General features: G+C 47.3%; 1 protein-coding gene across 1 annotated transcript in view; it reads left to right on the top strand.

Moving 5' to 3' along the window:
• LOC106583441 (protein bassoon-like) overlaps window positions 1-19,183 on the top strand; it is a 183,761-nt gene that overhangs the window by 68,673 nt on the left and 95,905 nt on the right. Inside the window, 1 exon segment of the mRNA XM_014167602.2 lies at window positions 377-1,576. Coding sequence (XP_014023077.2) covers window positions 377-1,576 — 1,200 coding nt within the window.

Genomic DNA, 19,183 nt, shown 5'->3' with positions numbered 1-19,183 from the left:
AACAAGATGCTCCTAGTGAGGCAAGCCAACACCAGGTGCCATATGTTTGAAACGTCTCAGAGTAGGAGTGCTCATTTAGGATCAGTTTTGCCTTTTAGATCGCAATTAATAACATTTTACAGACAATGGGAACCTGACCCTAGATCAGCACTCATACTCTGAGATACTTGATACGTTATTCGGTCCCAGTTTTCATGCTCAATGTATATTTTACATGTGATTTATAAGCAATTTGTTCCATTGATTGTCTATGAAGTATTTGTTTTAGTAAAACCAGTCAGTCACTGCTCAATTGATTTGTGTGAATTCAGTTGGTGGAGTATGTATAGTATATTGTTAATACTCTTGTTTTATTTCCTCTTTAATGCTGCCATAGGTCCAGGAGTGGCTGTGTCTGAACTGCCAGATGCAGAGAGCTTTGGGAATGGACATGGAGACACCTCGCTCCAAGAGCCAGCAGCAGATCCACTCTCCGTCCCACCAAGCCAAACCAGAGCCCATCTCTGAACCTCAAACTCAGCCCCCACCCCAGCCCCAGGCCCAACCTCAGCCCCAGTCCCAAGCCCCACCTCAGGCACAGCCTCTAACCCAGCACCAGGCTCCGACACAAGCCCAGCCCCCACCAGGCCCTAACAGACAGACTGGTCCAGGCCCAGGCCAGACCCCTCAGCAGCATAGAGGTCCAGGGGGTCCAGTTCCAGCCCAGGGCCAGGGTCAGGGTGGGGCTCGTCTCCCCCCAGGAGCCATCCCTCTCCCAGGCATGGCCAAAGCCCCGTCACAGCCTGACCTCCGTGGCTCTCCCGCCCACCAGCCCCTGCCCCTCCGCCAGGACCACACCCGCAGCGCAGGGAGCTCCCCATCCCGCCAGCCCCCGCCCCCGGCCGCCGCCCCCGAGCAGACCTTTGGAAAGCTGTTTGGAGGCTTTGGTGGCTTCGGTGCATCCCTCCTCAACCAGGCCAGCACCCTCATATCAGTGGACCCGGTACCCACCCCGCCCCAGCAGCAGCAACATCCCCCCAAACCTGCCCCTAAACCAGCCGGACCCCAAGAACCTGCAGCTGGGGCAGGGAAACCATCAGGACCCCATCCAGGCCAACATGGACCCCATGCACCCCAACAGGGCCCCCATGCACCCCAACAGGGATCCCATGCACCCCAACAGGGCCCCCATGCACCCCAACAGGGCCCCCATGCACCCCAACAGGGCCCCCATGCACCCCAACAGGGACCCCATGCACCTCAAAAGGGCCCCCATGCACCCCAACAGGGATCCCATGCACCCCAACAGGGATCCCATGCACCCCAACAGGGCCCCCATGCACCCCAACAGGGCCCCCAGGCACCCCAACAGGGCCCCCATGCACCCCAACAGGGCCCCCATGCACCCCAACAGGGACCCCATGCACCTCCCCAGCAGCAGCAGCAACATCAGCAGGATAAAGGTGTCTACTGTCCCCTGTGTAAGACCAGTCTGAATGTGGGCTTGACGGCCCAACCACCCAACTACAACACCTGTACCCAGTGCCACGCCCAGGTCTGCAACCTGTGTGGATTCAACCCTGCACCGCACCTGGAGGTAAGGCCGCTCTAATCTCTCTAGATCAGAGTCTTCTGACAGTTGGTTGTGGCTTCTCTGTGTGTGTGTGTGTGTGTGTGTGTGTGTGTGTGTGTGTGTGTGTGTGTGTGTGTGTGTGTGTGTGTGTGTGTGCGTGCGTGCGTGCGTGTGTTTGTCTCTGTGTCTGTGTTTGTCTCTGTGTGTATGTGTTTGCAAGAGTTCATCAATCAATCAATCAATCAATCAATCAATCAATCAATCAATCAATCAATCAATCAATCAATCAATCAATCAAATGTATTTATAAAGCCCTTCTTACATCAGCTGATGTCACAAAGTGCTGTACAGAAACCCAGCCTAAAACCCCAAACAGCAAGCAATGCAGGTGTAGAAGCACGGTGGCTAGGAAGGCCAGAACCTAGGAAGAAACCTAGAGAGGAGCCAGGTTATGAGGGGTGGCCAGTCCTCTTCTGGCTGTGCCAGGTGGAGATTATAGCAGGACATGGCCAAGATGTTCAAATGTTCATAGATGACCAGCAGGGTCAAATAATAATAGTCACAGTGGTTGTCGAGGGTGCAACAAGTCAGCACCTCAGGAGTAAATGTCAGTTGGCTTTTCATAGCCAATCATTCAGAGTATCTCTGCCGCTCCTGCTGTCTCTAGAGAGTTGAAAACAGCAGGTCTGGGACAGGTAGCATGTCCGGTGAACAGGTCAGAGTTCCATAGCCGCAGGCAGAACAGTTGAAACTGGAGCAGCAGCACAGCCAGGTGGACTGGGGACAGCAAGGAGTCATCGGGCCAGGTAGTCTTGAGGCATGGTCTTAGGGCTCAGGTCCTCCGTGAGAGAGAGAGAGAAGAAAGAAAGAAAGAAAGAAAGAAAGAAAGAAAGAAAGAAAGAAAGAAAGAAAGAAAGAGAGAGAGAATTAGAGAGAGCATACTTAAATTCACACAGGACACTGGATAAGACAGGAGAAATACTCCAGATATAACAGAATGACACTAGCCCCCCTTACACATAAACTACTGCAGCATAAATACTGGAGGCTGAGACGGTAGGGGTTGGGAGACACTGTGGCCCCGTCCGACGATACCCCAGACAGGGCCAAAAAGGCAGGATATAACCCCACCCACTGTACCAAAGCACAGCCCCCACATCACTAGAGGGATAGCTTCAACCACCAACTTACCATCCTGAGACAAGGCCGAGTATAGCCCACATGCGTGTGTGTGTATGAGAAATCGAGAGAGTGACATCAAGAGAGAGAGAGAGTTTTGTGGCTTTGTGTGAGGTATGTGGGTGGATTCCATCAGGGTCTGAATAATGTGATAAAAGTGGGCCAAGTGCCCTGTGATAAAAGTGGGCCAGGTGCCCTGTGATAAAAGTGGGCCAAGTGCCCTGTGATAAAAGTGAGCCAGGGGCCCTGTGATAAAAGTGGGCCAAGTGCCCTGTGATAAAAGTGGGCCAGGTGCCCTGTGATAAATGGGGGCCAAGTACCCTGTGATAAAAGTGATAAAAGTAGGCCAAGTGGCCTGTGATAAAAGTGGGCCAAGTACCCTGTGATAAAACTGAGCCAAGTGCCCTGTGATAAAACTGGGCCAAGTGCCCTGTGATAAAACTGGGCCAAGTGCCCTGTGATAAAAGTGTGCCAAGTGCCCTGTGATAAAAGTGGGCCAGGTACCCTGTGATAAATGGGGGCCAAGTACCCTGTGATAAAAGTGATAAAAGTAGGCCAAGTGGCCTGTGATAAAAGTGGGCCAGGTACCCTGTGATAATAGTGGGCCAAGTGCCCTGTGATAAAAGTGGGCTAGGTGCCCTGTGATAAGTGGGCCAAGTACCCTTTGATAAAAGTGGGCCAAGTGCCCTGTGTAAAAGTGGGCCAAGTGCACTGTGATAAAAGTGGGCCAAGTGCCCTGTGATAAATGTGGGCCAAGTGCCCTGTGATAAATGTGGGCCAAGTGCCCTGTGATAAAAGTGGGCCAAGTGCCCTGTGATAAAAGTGGGCCAAGTGCCCTGTGATAAAAGGGGCCAGGTGCCCTGTGATAAATGGGGGCCAAGTGCCCCCTGTGATAAAAGTGGGCCAAGTGCCCCCTGTGATAAAAGTGGGCCAAGTAGTCCAAGTGCCCTGTGATAAAAGTGGGCCAAGTGCCCCCTGTGATAAAAGTGGGCCAAGTTGTCCAAGTGCCCTGTGATAAAAGTGGCCCAAGTGCCCTGTGATAAAACTGGGCCAAGTGCCCTGTGATAAAATAGATGATAGAATGGTTTATGGATGTGTTTCTCAAAAAATGCCTTGTCATAGTGCAATAGAATATGTCTTCCTCTGGCTACCCTGGTCTTTCTTGGTCTTTCTTAGACCTGCGTTTTACTAAAGCTTTCCCAAGGGTTTGGCTCAGTGGCATGGCTCCTCTATCCCTTCATTGCTATGCATGGAAGTGGATTTGAAAAGGAAACATAAAATATATCAGGTTTGTTGGACATTCAGGCTTGTTCTCAATTCACCTTTCCTTGTTTCCTTGCTTCCTCTCTCCTATCCTCCTTCTCAACACACATTTGAGAAGGAGGATGCAAGGAATCAAGGAACGATTAATTGAGTTTAAGCCTCAGTCTCTGTCTGCTCTGGTCCAGGCGTTGGCAGCAAGCACACCACTCTGCATGCTCCATGCTGCTTCCTTTCTGTCTGTCTGTCTGTCTGTCTGTCTGTCTGTCTGTCTGTCTGTCTGTCTGTCTGTCTGTCTGTCTGTCTGTCTGTCTGTCTGTCTGTCTGTCTGTCTGTCTGTCTGTCTGTCTGTCTGTCTGTCTGTCTGTCTGTCTGTCTGTCTGTCTGTCTGTCTGTCTGTCTGTCTTCAGTAATCAGGTGGGATTGAGTGGCTCCAGAATGTCCTGTGACTAATCTCACCAGTTAGTGTCACTCCAGAATGTCCTGTGACTAATCTCACCAGTTAGTGTCACTCCAGAATGTCCTGTGACTGATCTCACCAGTTAGTGTCACTCCAGAATGTCCTGTGACTGATCTCACCAGTTAGTGTCACTCCAGAATGTCCTGTGACTGATCTCACCAGTTAGTGTCACTCCAGAATGTCCTGTGACTGATCTCACCAGTTAGTGTCACTCCAGAATGTCCTGTGACTGATCTCACCAGTTAGTGTCACTCCAGAAGTGAAGCCCTATGACTGATCTCACCTGTTAGTGTCACTCCAGAAGTGAAGCCCTATGACTGATCTCCCCTCTTAGTATCACAGCAGTCCCTCCTGTGGTGAATAGAGAGATTTTATCTGCGTCCCAAATGGCACCATATTCATTATGTAGTTCACTACTTTTGACCAGGGCACATGGGGGAATAGGGTTCCATTAGGGATACAGACATGGCCAATACAACTAAATTGGGGTTGATCCTTCCTGATTAACAGATGACTCATTCATTCATATCATTGAGTCATAATGAAATATGTTCTGATGTTCTCCTATGGGGATCCACAGGTCAGTGTGAGTGACTCACCCCTTTATTCTCTCCAATGGTACTTAACACTGCTGGTTAGAACAGACTCTTGTTAGGCTTTCAGGCCAATCAGCACAGGCCAATCACCCAGCTTAATTATGCAAATCAGGCCCAATTGAATGATGGCAGTAACAACAGGGTTGGTGGCTGGTGTTGGGCTTTTAATTGGCCTGCCTTGTCTTCCTCGGCATCTGGCTGTGGCACAGCCATTCATAGATGGATAGATTGCTATGGAAACACAGCGCTATCGTTTGTCAGGCGTTGCTTTCATGCCTGGGTGGATATAGACGCAGCGGAATGAGCCGAGCTACCAAAGAGTTTTATGAGTTTGTGATGTGTTTGTGAGTGATGTGACGAGATGTCTCACTGGTGTGTTGTGTGTATGGTGTCCATATTAGGACAGCCCCAGTCTCAGCAGGACTTGTTTCAATCTCAGAAGGAGCTGCACTGTAGTTGTTTAACTCTATGGACGGACAGCAGTGTGAAGCCTGCATCCACATACTAGGTTTCTTGTTCTGGCTCTATAATGAACCCCCCCCCCTCTTGTGGGTGTGGTTGTGAGCTGCTCTAATTGGCCTAATGCATAGGTAAAGGAGGAGAGAACCAGAAGTGGAGAGGTGGAAAGGAGGTCCATGCTGCCGTGGGGTTATTTATGACCGGAAGTGTGAGCCCAGGTGTAGCTATCACCCTTTTTCTCCTGGCAGGGTGTTTCTGAGTGTATTCAGCAGCACCGCCCTGGACAGCTCATATAGCCAACCTGTGTTCAGCACCACACCACCAAACATTTCTGCTAGCCAATCCACACTCAGCACCACCCACTGAACAGCTCCCGCTAGCCAATCCACATTCAGCACCACCCACCGAACAGCTCCAATAGCCAACACACATTCAGCACCACCCACCGAACAGCTCCGCTAGCCAATCCACGTTCAGCACTTAAGTTGAGATGGGCGCGTAAACCCATAGTTTCATGTAAATAATACATTGATGTCAATGGAAGGTTTGTGTGTGGATCTAGGATAGGGGCCAGTGAGTATAGCCCTAGACAGACACATAAGGTGCATTCCAAATGGCACCCTATTTCCTATATAGTGCAGTACTTTTGCTAACCCTATGTGTGGGTCTATCTGCGTTTTAGCTAGGAGCTACTGCATGTATTGGCTGAGTGGCTGAGTTGACTGTACAAATAACAGAAGGGAAAGGAATTATGTGACCATGGTTTTTGAGGAAAAACCAGGAAATCTTTAGGGTGGAAAATGTAATATAATTTATGGAATCACAATGCCTCTTAGCCCTATGAGAGATAATACACTGCTCAAAAAAATAAAGGGAACACTAAAATAACACATCCTAGATCTGAATGAATGAAATAATCTTATTAAATACTTTTTTCTTTACATAGTTGAATGTGCTGACAACAAAATCACACAAAAATAATCAATGGAAATCCAATTTATCAACCCATGAAGGTCTGGATTTGGAGTCACACTCAAAATTAAAGTGGAAAACCACACTACAGGCTGATCCAACTTTGATGTAATGTCCTTAAAACAAGTCAAAATGAGGCTCAAAGTGTGTGTGGCCTCCACGTGCCTGTATGACCTCCCTACAACGCCTGGGCATGCTCCTGATGAGGTGGCGGATGGTCTCCTGAGGGATCTCCTCCCAGACCTGGACTAAAGCATCCGCCAACTCCTGGACAGTCTGTGGTGCAACGTGGCGTTGGTGGATGGAGCGAGACATGATGTCCCAGATGTGCTCAATTGGATTCAGGTCTGGGGAACGGGCGGGCCAGTCCATAGCATCAATGCCTTCCTCTTGCAGGAACTGCTGACACACTCCAGCCACATGAGGTCTAGCATTGTCTTGCATTAGGAGGAACCCAGGGCCAACCGCACCAGCATATGGTCACACAAGGGGTCTGAGGATCTCATCTCGGTACCTAATGGCAGTCAGGCTACCTCTGGCGAGCACATGGAGGGCTGTGCGGCCCCCCAAAGAAATGCCACCCCACACCATGACTGACCCACCGCCAAACCGGTCATGCTGGAGGATGTTACAGTCGGCAGAACGTTCTCCACGGCATCTCCAGACTCTGTCACATCTGTCACATGTGCTCAGTGTGAACCTGCTTTCATCTGTGAAGAGCACAGGGTGCCAGTGGCGAATTTGCCAATCTTGGTGTTCTCTGGCAAATGCCAAACGTCCTGCACGGTGTTGGGCTGTAAGCACAACCCCCACCTGTGGATGTCGGGCCCTCATACCACCCTCATGGAGTCTGTTTCTGACCGTTTGAGCAGACACATGCACATTTGTGGCCTGCTGGAGGTCATTTTGCAGGGCTCTGGCAGTGCTCCTCCTGCTTCTCCTTGCACAAAGGCGGAGGTAGCGGTCCTGCTGCTGGGTTGTTGCCCTCCTACGGCCTCCTCCACGTCTCCTGATGTACTGGCCTGTCTCCTGGTAGCACCTCCATGCTCTGGACACTACGCTGACAGACACAGCAAACCTTCTTGCCACAGCTCGCATTGATGTGCCATCCTGGATGAGCTGCACTACCTGAGCCACTTGTGTGGGTTGTAGACTGCGTCTCATGCTACGACTAGAGTGAAAGCACCGCCAGCATTCAAAAGTGACCAAAACATCAGCCAGGAAGCATAGGAACTGAGAAGTGGTCTGTGGTCACCACCTGCAGAACCACTCCTTTATTGGGGGTGTCTTGCTAATTGCCTATAATTTCCACCTGTTGTCTATTCCATTTGCACAACAGCATGTGACATTTATTGTCAATCAGTGTTGCTTCCTAAGTGGACAGTTTGATTTCACAGAAGTGTGATTGACTTGGAGTTACATTGTGTTGTTTAAGTGTTCCCTTTATTTTTTTGAGCAGTGTACATTGCCTTTGAATAGACAGACTGTACCATACCGTATATCAAATGAATGCTCAGCTTCCGTTTTCATCTGTACAGTTTGCTGAGAAGAGAGAGAGAGAAAGCACATAAAAGTGAGAGATGGAGTGAGAGATTTTACATTTTAAGTCATTTAGCAGACGCTCTTATCTAGGACGACTTACAGTAGTGAATGCATACATTTCATCCTCTTTTTTTTGTACTGGCCCCCGTGGGAATCGAACCCACAACCCTGGTGTTGCAAACACCATGCTCTACCAACTGAGCCACAGGGAAGTCCTAGAGATGGAGGGAGAGAGAAATAAAGTGAGAGTCAGATAATGAGTATGAGAGCGAGAGGGATGTAATGTTACAGTAGCCTGGGTGATTCACATCAATCAGAGCTGTGGGATTCCTGCAGGTCTCTAGTGAATACGATGTCCGTGTGTGTGTGTGTGTGTGTGTGTGTGTGTGTGTGTGTGTGTGTGTGTGTGTGTGTGTGTGTGTGTGTGTGTGTGTGTGTGTGTGTGAGGGGGGGGGTGGCTGCTTTAAATTGCTTGCGGTTTATTAAATAAATTCCATAGCACAGGTTGAACATACCTATAAAATATATACTATCTGATAGAAAACAATGTGTTTGTGTACGCGCATGCAGGTGTGTGTGTGCTCGCATAGGAGTGTGAAGCTGTCTCCTCCTGCGCCTTAGGTTACATCTCAAATGGCACCCTATTCCCAATATAGTGCACTACTTTTGAACAGGGCCCAAAAGTTGTACACTATACAGGGAATTGGGTGCCATTTTCGGATGGACGCATGTGTAAAGTAGTGCGCAATATAGGGAATAGGGTGCCATTTTCGGATGGACGCATGTGTAAAGTAGTGCGCTATATAGGGAATAGGGTGCCATTTTCGGATGGACGCATGTGTAAAGTAGTGCACTATATAGGGAATACTGCTAAAGGAGACAGAACTGTAACAAGATTGTGGGAGGGAACCATTTCCTGCCATTATTAAAGTATAGGGGCTGAAAACTATAATCAATTAGTGTTCTCTATTGTAAATGTCACAATCAGGGGGACAATCTAAGGGTGTGTCCCAAATGGCATGTTATTCCTTATTTAGTGCACTACTTTTTACCAGGTCCCATAGGGTTTCCCATAGGGCTCTGGTCAAAGTAGTGCACTATATTGGGAATAGGATGTCATTTGAAACACAGCCCTGGAAAAGCCACAGAGAGAGATGTGCCCAGAGTGGGTCGTTAGTGAGGGGATAGATCCTTCATAGAACAGTACACAAAGTGCAGAGAGAGGATTTGAAAATAAAGCTAATCAATAATTTAGGCAGGGAGAACATTATTAATAGTGTATGAAATGTGGAACAGGGAGAGTGCTGTGTTTGATCCCTGGTGTCACACAAGGCCTGTGTGTGTGTGTGTGTGTGTGTGTGTGTGTGTGTGTGTGTGTGTGTGTGTGTGTGTGTGTGTGTGAGAGATGCTGTTTCACTAGCGTCAGGGCATTTATTTTGGTCTCTTTCAACATCTCCCCTGGTGTGTTGGGTTTTCACGTGCACAGTGATCATGGGGCATATGATGTACTTCAACCAATGACAAGAGTTCTTGGGATTTTGTATCTGTAGCTATGATGACTTAGTCAAATTATGTGTGATGACACTCCCTGCAGGTCACTATCTATATTTCTGTCCATCCCGGACCATTAGATAGACCATTTGCAAGGTAACCTATGGGGCTGGGCTAACACTGCTATTTAAGAACTGCTCCTATCCATTTTGCTTGGAGATAAAACCAGCTTTGATATCAGTGGTGGCTGGTGGGCAGATATGTCAGAGGAGGGGCTCGTGGCAATGGCTGGAATGAAATAAAATAATGGTATCAAGCACATCGAAACCATGATTGATGTATTTGATACCTTTCCATCCATTCCATTTCATCCACTGCGATGAGCCCGTCCTCCTGCATCTCGGACCACCAGCCTAACGTAAAAGTAAAATGTAGACAGAGTAAATCAAGATGAAACGTACAGCATCAGAGGGGTCAGTTTTTTAATCTTTTCTCGAATACTGTTGGTCCATCAACGCTTGAATAGAGTGTAGTTCACACCCCGGATTTTGATGCCAACACAGTTGCTACAGTTCCATTAGTTTTCATTGCAACCTCGTTTGAGTGCCGTGGCTACGCAAAATGTGTACGGAACACCGTTAGGTAGCTGCAGAGTAAATGAAGAGCACAGAACACCTTGACTTAACTTTTTAAGGTATAGGGGGCAGTGTTTTCGATTTCGGATGAAAAGCGTGCCCAGAGTAAACCAGCCTAATACTCGGGCCCAGAGTCAAATATTTGCATATTATTAGTAAATTTGGATAGAAAACACTCTGAAGTTTCTAAAACTGTTTGAATGATGTCTGTGAGTATAACAGAACTCATATGGCAGGCAAAAACCTGAGAAAAATCCAACCAGGAAGTGGGAAATCTGATGCTTGTAGTCTTTTGAAGTCATTGCCTATTTAACACACAGTGACTTAGGGTTCATTTTGCACTTCCTTTGGCTTCCACTAGATGTCAACAGTCTTTAGAACCTTGTTTCAGGCTTTTGCAGTGAACAGAGAGCGAACAAGAAGGCCGGGAAGTTGGTGCGCATTCACGTGATGAGGTAGCTGTGTTCCATAAAGTTTTTCAAGACATTGGAATCGTCCGGTTGGAATATTATTGAAGTTTTATGTTAAAAAGGCCCGAAAGATTGATGCTATACAACGTTTGACATGTTTCTACGAACGTAAATATAACTTTTTTTGACTTTTTGTTGTGAAACTTTCGGCGCGCTTCCTACATTTGGAGTAGCTTACTGAACGCGCAAACAACAAGGAGGTATTTGGACATAAATTATGGACTTTATCGAACAAAACAACATTTATTGTGGACCTGGGATGCCTGGAAGTGCCTTCTGATGAAGATCATCAAAGGTAAGTGAATATTTATAATGCTATTTATGATTTTAGATGACTCAAAAATTAATTACTTAAAAATCATACAATGTGATTTTCTGGATTTTTGTTTTAGATTCAGTCTCTCACAGTTGAAGTGTACCTATGATAAAAAATTACAGACCTCTACATGCTTTGTAAGTAGGAAAACCTGCAAAATCAGCAGTGTATCAAATACTTGTTCTCCCCACTGTACATATGAGATGAGTAATGTAGGATATGTAAACATATAAAAGTGTTATTGTTTAAAGTGGCTAGTGATACATTACATCAAGATGGCAAGATGCAGTAGATGGTATAGAGTACAGTATATACATATGAGATGAGTAATGTAGGGTATGTGAACATATAAAAGTGGCATTGTTTACAGTAGCTAGTGATACATTACATCAAGATGGCAAGATGCAGTAGATGGTATAGAGTACAGTATATACATATGAGATGAGTAATGTAGGGTATGAATTGGTATTGTTTAAAGTGGCTAGTGATACATTACATTACATAAATTGTTCCATTATTAAAGTGGCTGGAGTTGAGTCAGTATGTTGGCAGCAGCCACTCAATGTTAGCGATGGCTGTTTAGCAGTCTGATGGCCTTGAGATAGAAGCTGTTTTTTAGTCTCTCGGTCCCTGCTTTGATGCACCTGTACTGACCTCGCCTTCTGGATGATAGCGGGGTGAACAGGCAGTGGCTCGGGTGGCTGTTGTCCTTGATGATCTTTTTGGCCTTCCTGTGACATCGGGGGGTGTAGGTGTCCTGGAGGGCAGGTAGTTTGCCCCCGGTGATGCGTTGAGCAGACCTCACTACCCTCTGGAGAGCCTTACAGTTATGGGCGGAGCAGTTGCTGTACCAGGCGGTGATACAGCCCATCAGGATGCTCTCGATTGTGCATCTGTAAAAGTTTGTGAGTGTTTTTGGTGACAAGTCGAATTTCTTCAGCCTCCTGAGGTGCTGCGCCTGCTGCGCCTACTTCACCACGCTGTCTGTGTGGTTGGACCATTTCAGTTTGTCCGTGATGTGTACGCCTAGGAACTTAAAACTTTCTACCCTCTCCATCCTGTCCCGTCGATGTGGATAGGGGGGTGCTCCCTCTGCTGTTTCCTGAAGTCCACGATCATCTCCTTTGTTTCGTTGACGTTGAGTGTGAGGTTATTTTCCTGACACCACACTCCGAGGGCCCTCACCCCCTCCCTGTAGGCCGTCTCGTCGTTGTTGGTAATCAAGCCTACACTGTAGTGTCGTCTGCAAACTTGATGATTGAGTTGGAGGCATGCATGGCCACTCAGTCGTGGGTGAACAGGGAGTACGGAGAGGGCTGAGAACGCACCCTTGTGGGGCCCCAGTGTTGAGGATCAGCGGGGTGGAGATGTTGTTACCTACCCACACCATCTAGGGGCGGCCCGTCAGGAAGTCCAGGACCCAGTTGCACAGGGCGAGGTAGGTTTTGGTAGCGAGCCATGTCAGTAGCACTGTATTGTCCTCAAAGCGAGCAAAGAAGTTGTTTAGTCTGTCTGGGAGCAAGACATCCTGGTCCGCAATGGGGCTGGTTTTCCTTTTATAGTCCGTGATTGACTGTAGACCCTGCCACATACCTCTCATGTCTGAGCCGTTGAATTGCGACTCTACTTTGTCTCTATACTGATGCTTAGCTTGTTTGATTGCCTTGCGGAGGGAATAGCTACACTGTTTGTATTCGGTCATGTTTCCGGTCACCTTGCCCTGATTAAAAGCAGTGGTTTGCGCTTTCAGTTTTGCGCGAATGCTGCCATCAATCCACGGTTTCTGGTTTGGGAATGTTTAATAGACGCTGTGGGTACGACATCGCCGATGCACTTGCTAATAAACCCGCTCACCGAATCAGCGTATTCATCAATGTTGTTGTTCGACGCAATGCAGAACATATCCCAGTCCACGTGATCAAAGCACGTGCCAACCAGCTGTTAGTGGCCAGGACTCCATATAGAACCCTCCACTGGAGGTCCCCTGACCTCTTTGGTACTGGGAGTTCCCCCCATGCCCCACATAACAGAGCTTTGCTCTTTGCTCTCAGTTTACCTTAGCTGACGAAACTCCCTTGTACACCTTCAGACTAGTCTCTTGTGCCTGCATATCCTGCCCATCCCTGACCATCACAGAAACCTCATCTGCATACGCTGACACTGCTATACCTGTCAACACACCCATGCCTGTCCAGTATACTCCCTGTAGTCTCCCAAAAAAGGCTCAATGGCTGGTGTATATAACTGTATATAACTGATAGAGGGCATCCTTGTCTAATGCCCCGCCTCACCCAGACTGGCCTACTAAGCCCCCTTCCCACCTTGACCGTACATGACGCCCCAGCATACAACATCTTCACACAAGCCAAAAATCTTTCCCCAAACCCAAACACAGACATCACATAAACAGATACTCATGGTCCACTCTATCAAAAGCCTTCTCTTGATCTAGAGAGACCAGTCCCAAGTTCACATTAGAACCTCTATACAAGTCCAACATGTCCCTGATTAAGAACAAGTTGTCTGAGATTGAGGGTCCCGGTACACAATATGTCTGTACTATAGAGTGCAGATGGAACTTCAGTCTGTTAGAGAGGACCTTGGCAAATATCTTGTAGTCCGCACAGAGCAATGCCACAGCTTTCCAGTTCTTAAGTTCACACAAGTCCCCTTTTTGGGCAGGAGAGTCAGAGCCGCCTGACGGCAGCTCATCAGCAACTCTCCTACCCGGACGCATACACAGAACACGTAAAAGAAGTCCAGTCCAATTACTCCCCAGAATTTTTAAATAAAACTCCACTGGGAGTACATCGAACCCCGATGTGTGGCCGGGGGACATCTGTGTTACAGCCTCTGCTAGTTCATGGGACAACAGAGGAATGTCCATTTCATCCCTCTGTGCCAGAGAGAGCTTAGGGAGTTCTGCATACAAGACCTGAGCACACACACACAGTTCTGCCCTATATAACTCAGTTTAAAACTCCACAGTCCGCTCCCGCATCTCCCCCACCACAGAGGTCACTCGCCCATCTGACAGCCGTAGACAATGCATACCCTTGGCTTCACCGCTCTGTCTTTCCAAACCAAAGAAGAAGGAGCTGGGAGCGTCCATCTCCTTGAGCATGGAGAACCTAGCTCTTACAAGTGCTTCCTTTGCTTTAACCTGGATAAACTGCCCAGGTTCCTACATAATTCCGCTAAATTACCATGGAGGGCTACATTGCCTTGCCCCACCATCTCTACCTCATCTCACTAATACTATGCTCGAGTTCCCCCAATACTCTCCTAGCCTCTGAGGATGAGAGAGCTGTATACTGTTGACAGAAAAGCCAAATGTTGGACTTTTCCCCATCCCACCATTGACTCAAATCAAATCAAATGAAATGTATTTATATAGCCCTTCTTACATCAGCTGATATATCAAAGTGCTGTACAGAAACCCAACCTAAAACCCCAAACAGCAAGCAATACAGGTGTAGAAGCACGGTGGCTAGGAAAAACTCCCTAGAAAGGCCAAAACCTAGGAAGAAACCTAGAGAGGAACCAGGCTATGAGGGCTGGCCAGTCCTCTTCTGGCTGTGCCGGGTGGAGATTATAATAGAACATGGCCAAGATGTTCAAATGTTCATAAATGACCAGCATGGTCAAATAATAGTAATCACAGTGAACAGGTCAGGGTTCCATAGCCACAGGCAGAACAGTTGAAACTGGAACAGCAACACGGCCAGGTGGACTGAGGACAACAAGGAGTCATCATGCCAGGTAGTCCTGAGGCATGGTCCTAGGGCTCAGGTCCTCCGAGAGAGAGAGAGAGAGAGAGAGAGAGAGAGAGAGAGAAAGAAAGAGCGAATTAGAGAGAGCATACTTAAATTCACACAGGACAAGAGGATAAGAGAAGAGAAATACTCCAGATATAACAGACTGACTCTAGCCCCCCGACACATAAACTACTGCAGCATAAATACTGGAGGCTGAGACAGGAGGGGTCAGGAGACACTGTGGCCCCATCCGATGATACCCTCGGACAGGGCCAAATAGGCAGGATATAACCCCATCCACTTTCCCAAAGCACAGCCCCCACACCACTAGAGGGATATCTTCAACCACCAACTTATCATCCTGAGACAAGGCCGAGTATAGCCCACAAAGATCTCCGCCCCGGCACAACCCATGGGGGGGCGCCAACTCAGACAGGACGACCACGTCAGTGACTCAACCCACTCAAGTGACGCACCCCTCCCATGGACGGCATGGAAGAACACCAGTAAGCCAGTGACTCAGCCCCTGTAATAGGGTTAGAGGCAGAGAATCCTAGTGGAGAGAGGGGAACCGGCTAGGCAGAGACAGCAAGGGCGGTCCGTTGCTCCAGTGCCTTTCCGTTCACCTTCACACTCCTGGACCAGACTACACTCAATCATAGGACCTACTGAAGAGATGAATCTTCAATAGACTTAAAGGTTGAGACCGAGTCTGCATCTCTCACATGGGTAGGCAGACCATTCCATAAAAATTGAGCTCTATAGGAGAAAGCCCTGCCTCCAGCTGTTTGCTTAGAAATTCTAGGGACAATTAGGAGGCCTGCGTCTTGTGACCATAGCGTACGTGTAGGTATGTACGGCAAGACCAAATCGGAAAGATAGGTAGGAGCAAGCCCATGTAAGGCTTTGTAGGTTAGCAGTAAAACCTTGAAATCAGCCCTTGCCTTAACAGGAAGCCAGTGTAGGGAGGCTAGCACTGGAGTAATATGATCAACATTTTTGGTTCTAGTTAGGGTTCTAGCAGCCGTATTTAGCACTAACTGAAGTATATTTAGTCCTTTATCCGGGTAGCCGGAAAGTAGATCATTGCAGTAGTCTAACCTAGAAGGAACAAAAGCATTAATACATTTTTCTGCATGAATTTTGGACAGAGAATTTCTGATTTTTGCAGTGTTATGCAGATGGAAAAAAGCTGTCCTTGAAACAATCTTGATATGTTCATCAAAAGAGAGATCAGGGTCCAGAGTAACGCCGAGGTCCTTCACAGTTTTATTTGAGACGACTGTACCACAATCAAGATTAATTGTCAGATTCAACAGAAGATCTCTTTGTTTCTTGGGACCTAGAACAAGCATCTCTGTTTTGTCCGAGTTTAAAAGTAGAAAGTTTGCAGCCATCCACTTCCTTATGTCTGAAACACAGGCTTCCAGTGAGGGCAATTTTGGGGCTTCACCATGTTTCATTGAAAGGTACAGCTGTGTGTCATCCGCATTGCAGTGAAAGTTAACATTATGTTTTTGAATGACATCCCCAAGAGGTAAAATATATAGTGAAAACAATAGTGGTCCTAAAATGGAACCTTGAGGAACACTGAAATTTACTGTTGATTTGTCAGAGGACAAACCATTCACAGAGACAAACTGATAAACCAGGCCAGAACTTGTCCGTGTAGACCAATTTGTGTTTCCAATCTCTCCAAAAATAAGGACAGATGCAGAGCCTCGGTCTGATGCCATTAAAGTGCAGTCTCAGTGCTATGATGGGGTCTAAAACCAGACTGAAGCATTTCGTATACATTGTTTGTCTTCAAGAAGGCAGTGAGTTGCTGCGCAACAGCTTTTTCATTTTTTTTTGAGAGGAATGGGAGATTCGATATAGGCCGATAGTTTTTTATATTTTCTGGGTCAAGGTTTGGCTTTTTCAGGATAGGCTTTATTACTGCCACTTTTAGTGAGTTTGGTACACATCCGGTGGATAGAGAGCTGTTTGTTATGTTCAACATAGGAGGGCCAAGCACAGGAAGCAGCTCTTTCAGTAGTTTAGTTGGAATAGGGTCCAGTATGTAGCTTGAAGGTTTAGCGGCCATGATTATTTTCATCATTGTGTCAAGAGATATTGTAATGAAACACTTGAGTGTCTCCCTTGATCCTAGGTCCTGGCAGAGTTGTGCAGACTCAGGACAACTGAGCTTTGAAGGAATACGCAGATTTAAAGAGTAGTCTAAATTTGCTTTCTAATGATCATGATCTTTTCCTCAAAGATGTTCATGAATTTATTACTGCTGATGTGAAAGCCATCCTCTCTTCGGGAATGCTGCTTTTTAGTTAGGTTTGCGACAGTATCAAAAATAAATTGTTCTTATTTTTCTCAATTAGTTTGGAAATATAGGATGATTGAGCAGCAGTGACGGCTCTTCGATACTGCACGGTACTGTCTTTCCAAGCTAGTCGGAAGACTTCCAGTTTGGTGTGGCGCCATTTCCGTTCCAATTTTCTGGAAGCTTGCTTCAGAGCTTGGGTATTTTCTGTATACCAGGGAGCTAGTTTCTTATGACAAATGTTTTTAGTTTTTAGGGGTGCAACTGCATCTAGGGTATTGCACAAGGTTAAATTGAGTTCCTCAGTTAGGTGGTTAACAGATTTTTGTCCTCTGACGTCCTTGGGTAGGCTGGAAGGGCATCAAGGAATCTTTGGGTTGTCTGAGAATTTATAGCACGACTTTTGATGCTCCTTGGTTGGGGTCTGAGCAGATTATTTGTTGCGATTGCAAACGTAATAAAATGGTGGTCCGATAGTCCAGGGTTATGAGGAAAAACATTAAGATCCACAACATTTATTCCATGGGACGAAACTAGGTCCAGAGTATGACTGTGGCAGTGAGTAGGTCCAGAGACATGTTGGACAAAACCCACTGAGTTGATGATGGCTCCGCCTTTGTAACCAGGAGGTGAGGCCTTATTTAACACAGTAAATTCATCAAGCTTAAGCAATGTTTCAGTCAGGCCAATCACATCAAGATTATGATCAGTGATTAGTTCGTTGACTATCTAGAAAAAAGAAACGCACACCTTTAAAGGCGAGGTGCTGGCTAGCGGAGTAGAACACTAGAAAATAAAGGAAAGCCGCACACTCTAAGAGCTCAGATGCAAAAATTTAATCACCAACGTTTCGACAGCGAAGCTGTCTTCATCAGGGTAAGGTAGTCAGGGGTAGTTCGTTGACTATAACTGCCTTTGAAGTGAGGGATCTAACATTAAGTAGCCCTATTTTGAGATGTGAGGTATCACGATCTCTTTTAATAATGGCAGGAATGGAGGAGGTCTTTATTCTAGTGAGATTGCTAAGGCGAACACCGCCATGTTTAGTTTTGCCCAACCTAGGTCGAGGCACAGACACGGTCTCAATGGGGATAGCTGAGCTGACTATACTGACTGTGCTAGTGGCAGACTCCACTAAGCTGGCAGGCTGGCTAACAGCCTGCTGCCTGGCCTGCACCCCATTTCATTGTGGAGCTAAGGGAGTCATAGCCCTGTCTATGTTCGTAGATAAGATGAGAGCACCCCTCCAGCTAGGATGGAGTCCGTCACTCCTCAACAGGCCAGGCTTGGTCCTGTTTGTGGCTGAGTCCCAGAAAGAGGGCCAATTATCTACAAATGTTATCTTTTGGGAGGGGCAGAATAAAGTTTTCAACCAGCGATTGAGTTGTGAGACTCTGCTGTAGAGCTCATCACTCCCCGTAACTGGGAGGGGACCAGAGACAATTACTCGATGCCGACACATCTTTGTAGCTGATTTACACGCTGAAGCTATGTTGCGCTTGGTGACCTCTGACTGTTTCATCCTAACATCGTTGGTGCCGACGTGGATAACAATATCCCTATACTCTCTACACTCGCCAGTTTTAGCTTTAGCCATCTTCAGATTAGCCTTAACGTCGGTAGCCCTGCCCCCTGATAAACAATGTATGATCGCTGGATGATTCGTTTTAAGTCTAATACTGCGGGTAATGGAGTCGCCAATGACTAGGGTTTTCAATTTGTCAGAGCTAATGGTGGGAGCCTTCGGTGTCTCAGACCCCGTAACGGGAGGAGTAGAGACCAGAGAAGGCTCGGACTTGGACTCTGACTCGCTGCTTAATGGGGAGAACCGGTTGAAAGTTTCTGTCGGCTGAATGAGCGACACCGGTTGAGCATTCCTACAGCATTTCCCTCCAGAAGCCATGAGAAAGTTGTCCGGCTGCGGGGACCGTGCGAGGGGATTTATACTCCTATCTGACTCAGAGACTCAGGCTCTCTTTGCTGTCCCCACCTTTCCCAAAAAATCTGGAAACCTGAGCGAAAGGTGGCATCTTGTAAGAGCTTTACATTAAACTTCCAATAAGGTTTCGAGGCTGATGTTTGGCAACTCAAACCTTCAGCTCCCTCCACAGATGTTCTATGGGATTAAGGTCTGGAGACTGGCTAGACTTCTTGAGCCACTCCTTTGTTGCCTTGG

The sequence above is a fragment of the Salmo salar genome, chromosome ssa22, assembly GCF_905237065.1.
Source record: "Salmo salar chromosome ssa22, Ssal_v3.1, whole genome shotgun sequence".
Taxonomy (NCBI): Eukaryota; Metazoa; Chordata; class Actinopteri; order Salmoniformes; family Salmonidae; genus Salmo; species Salmo salar.
This window is presented reverse-complemented; position numbering and strand designations above follow the sequence as displayed.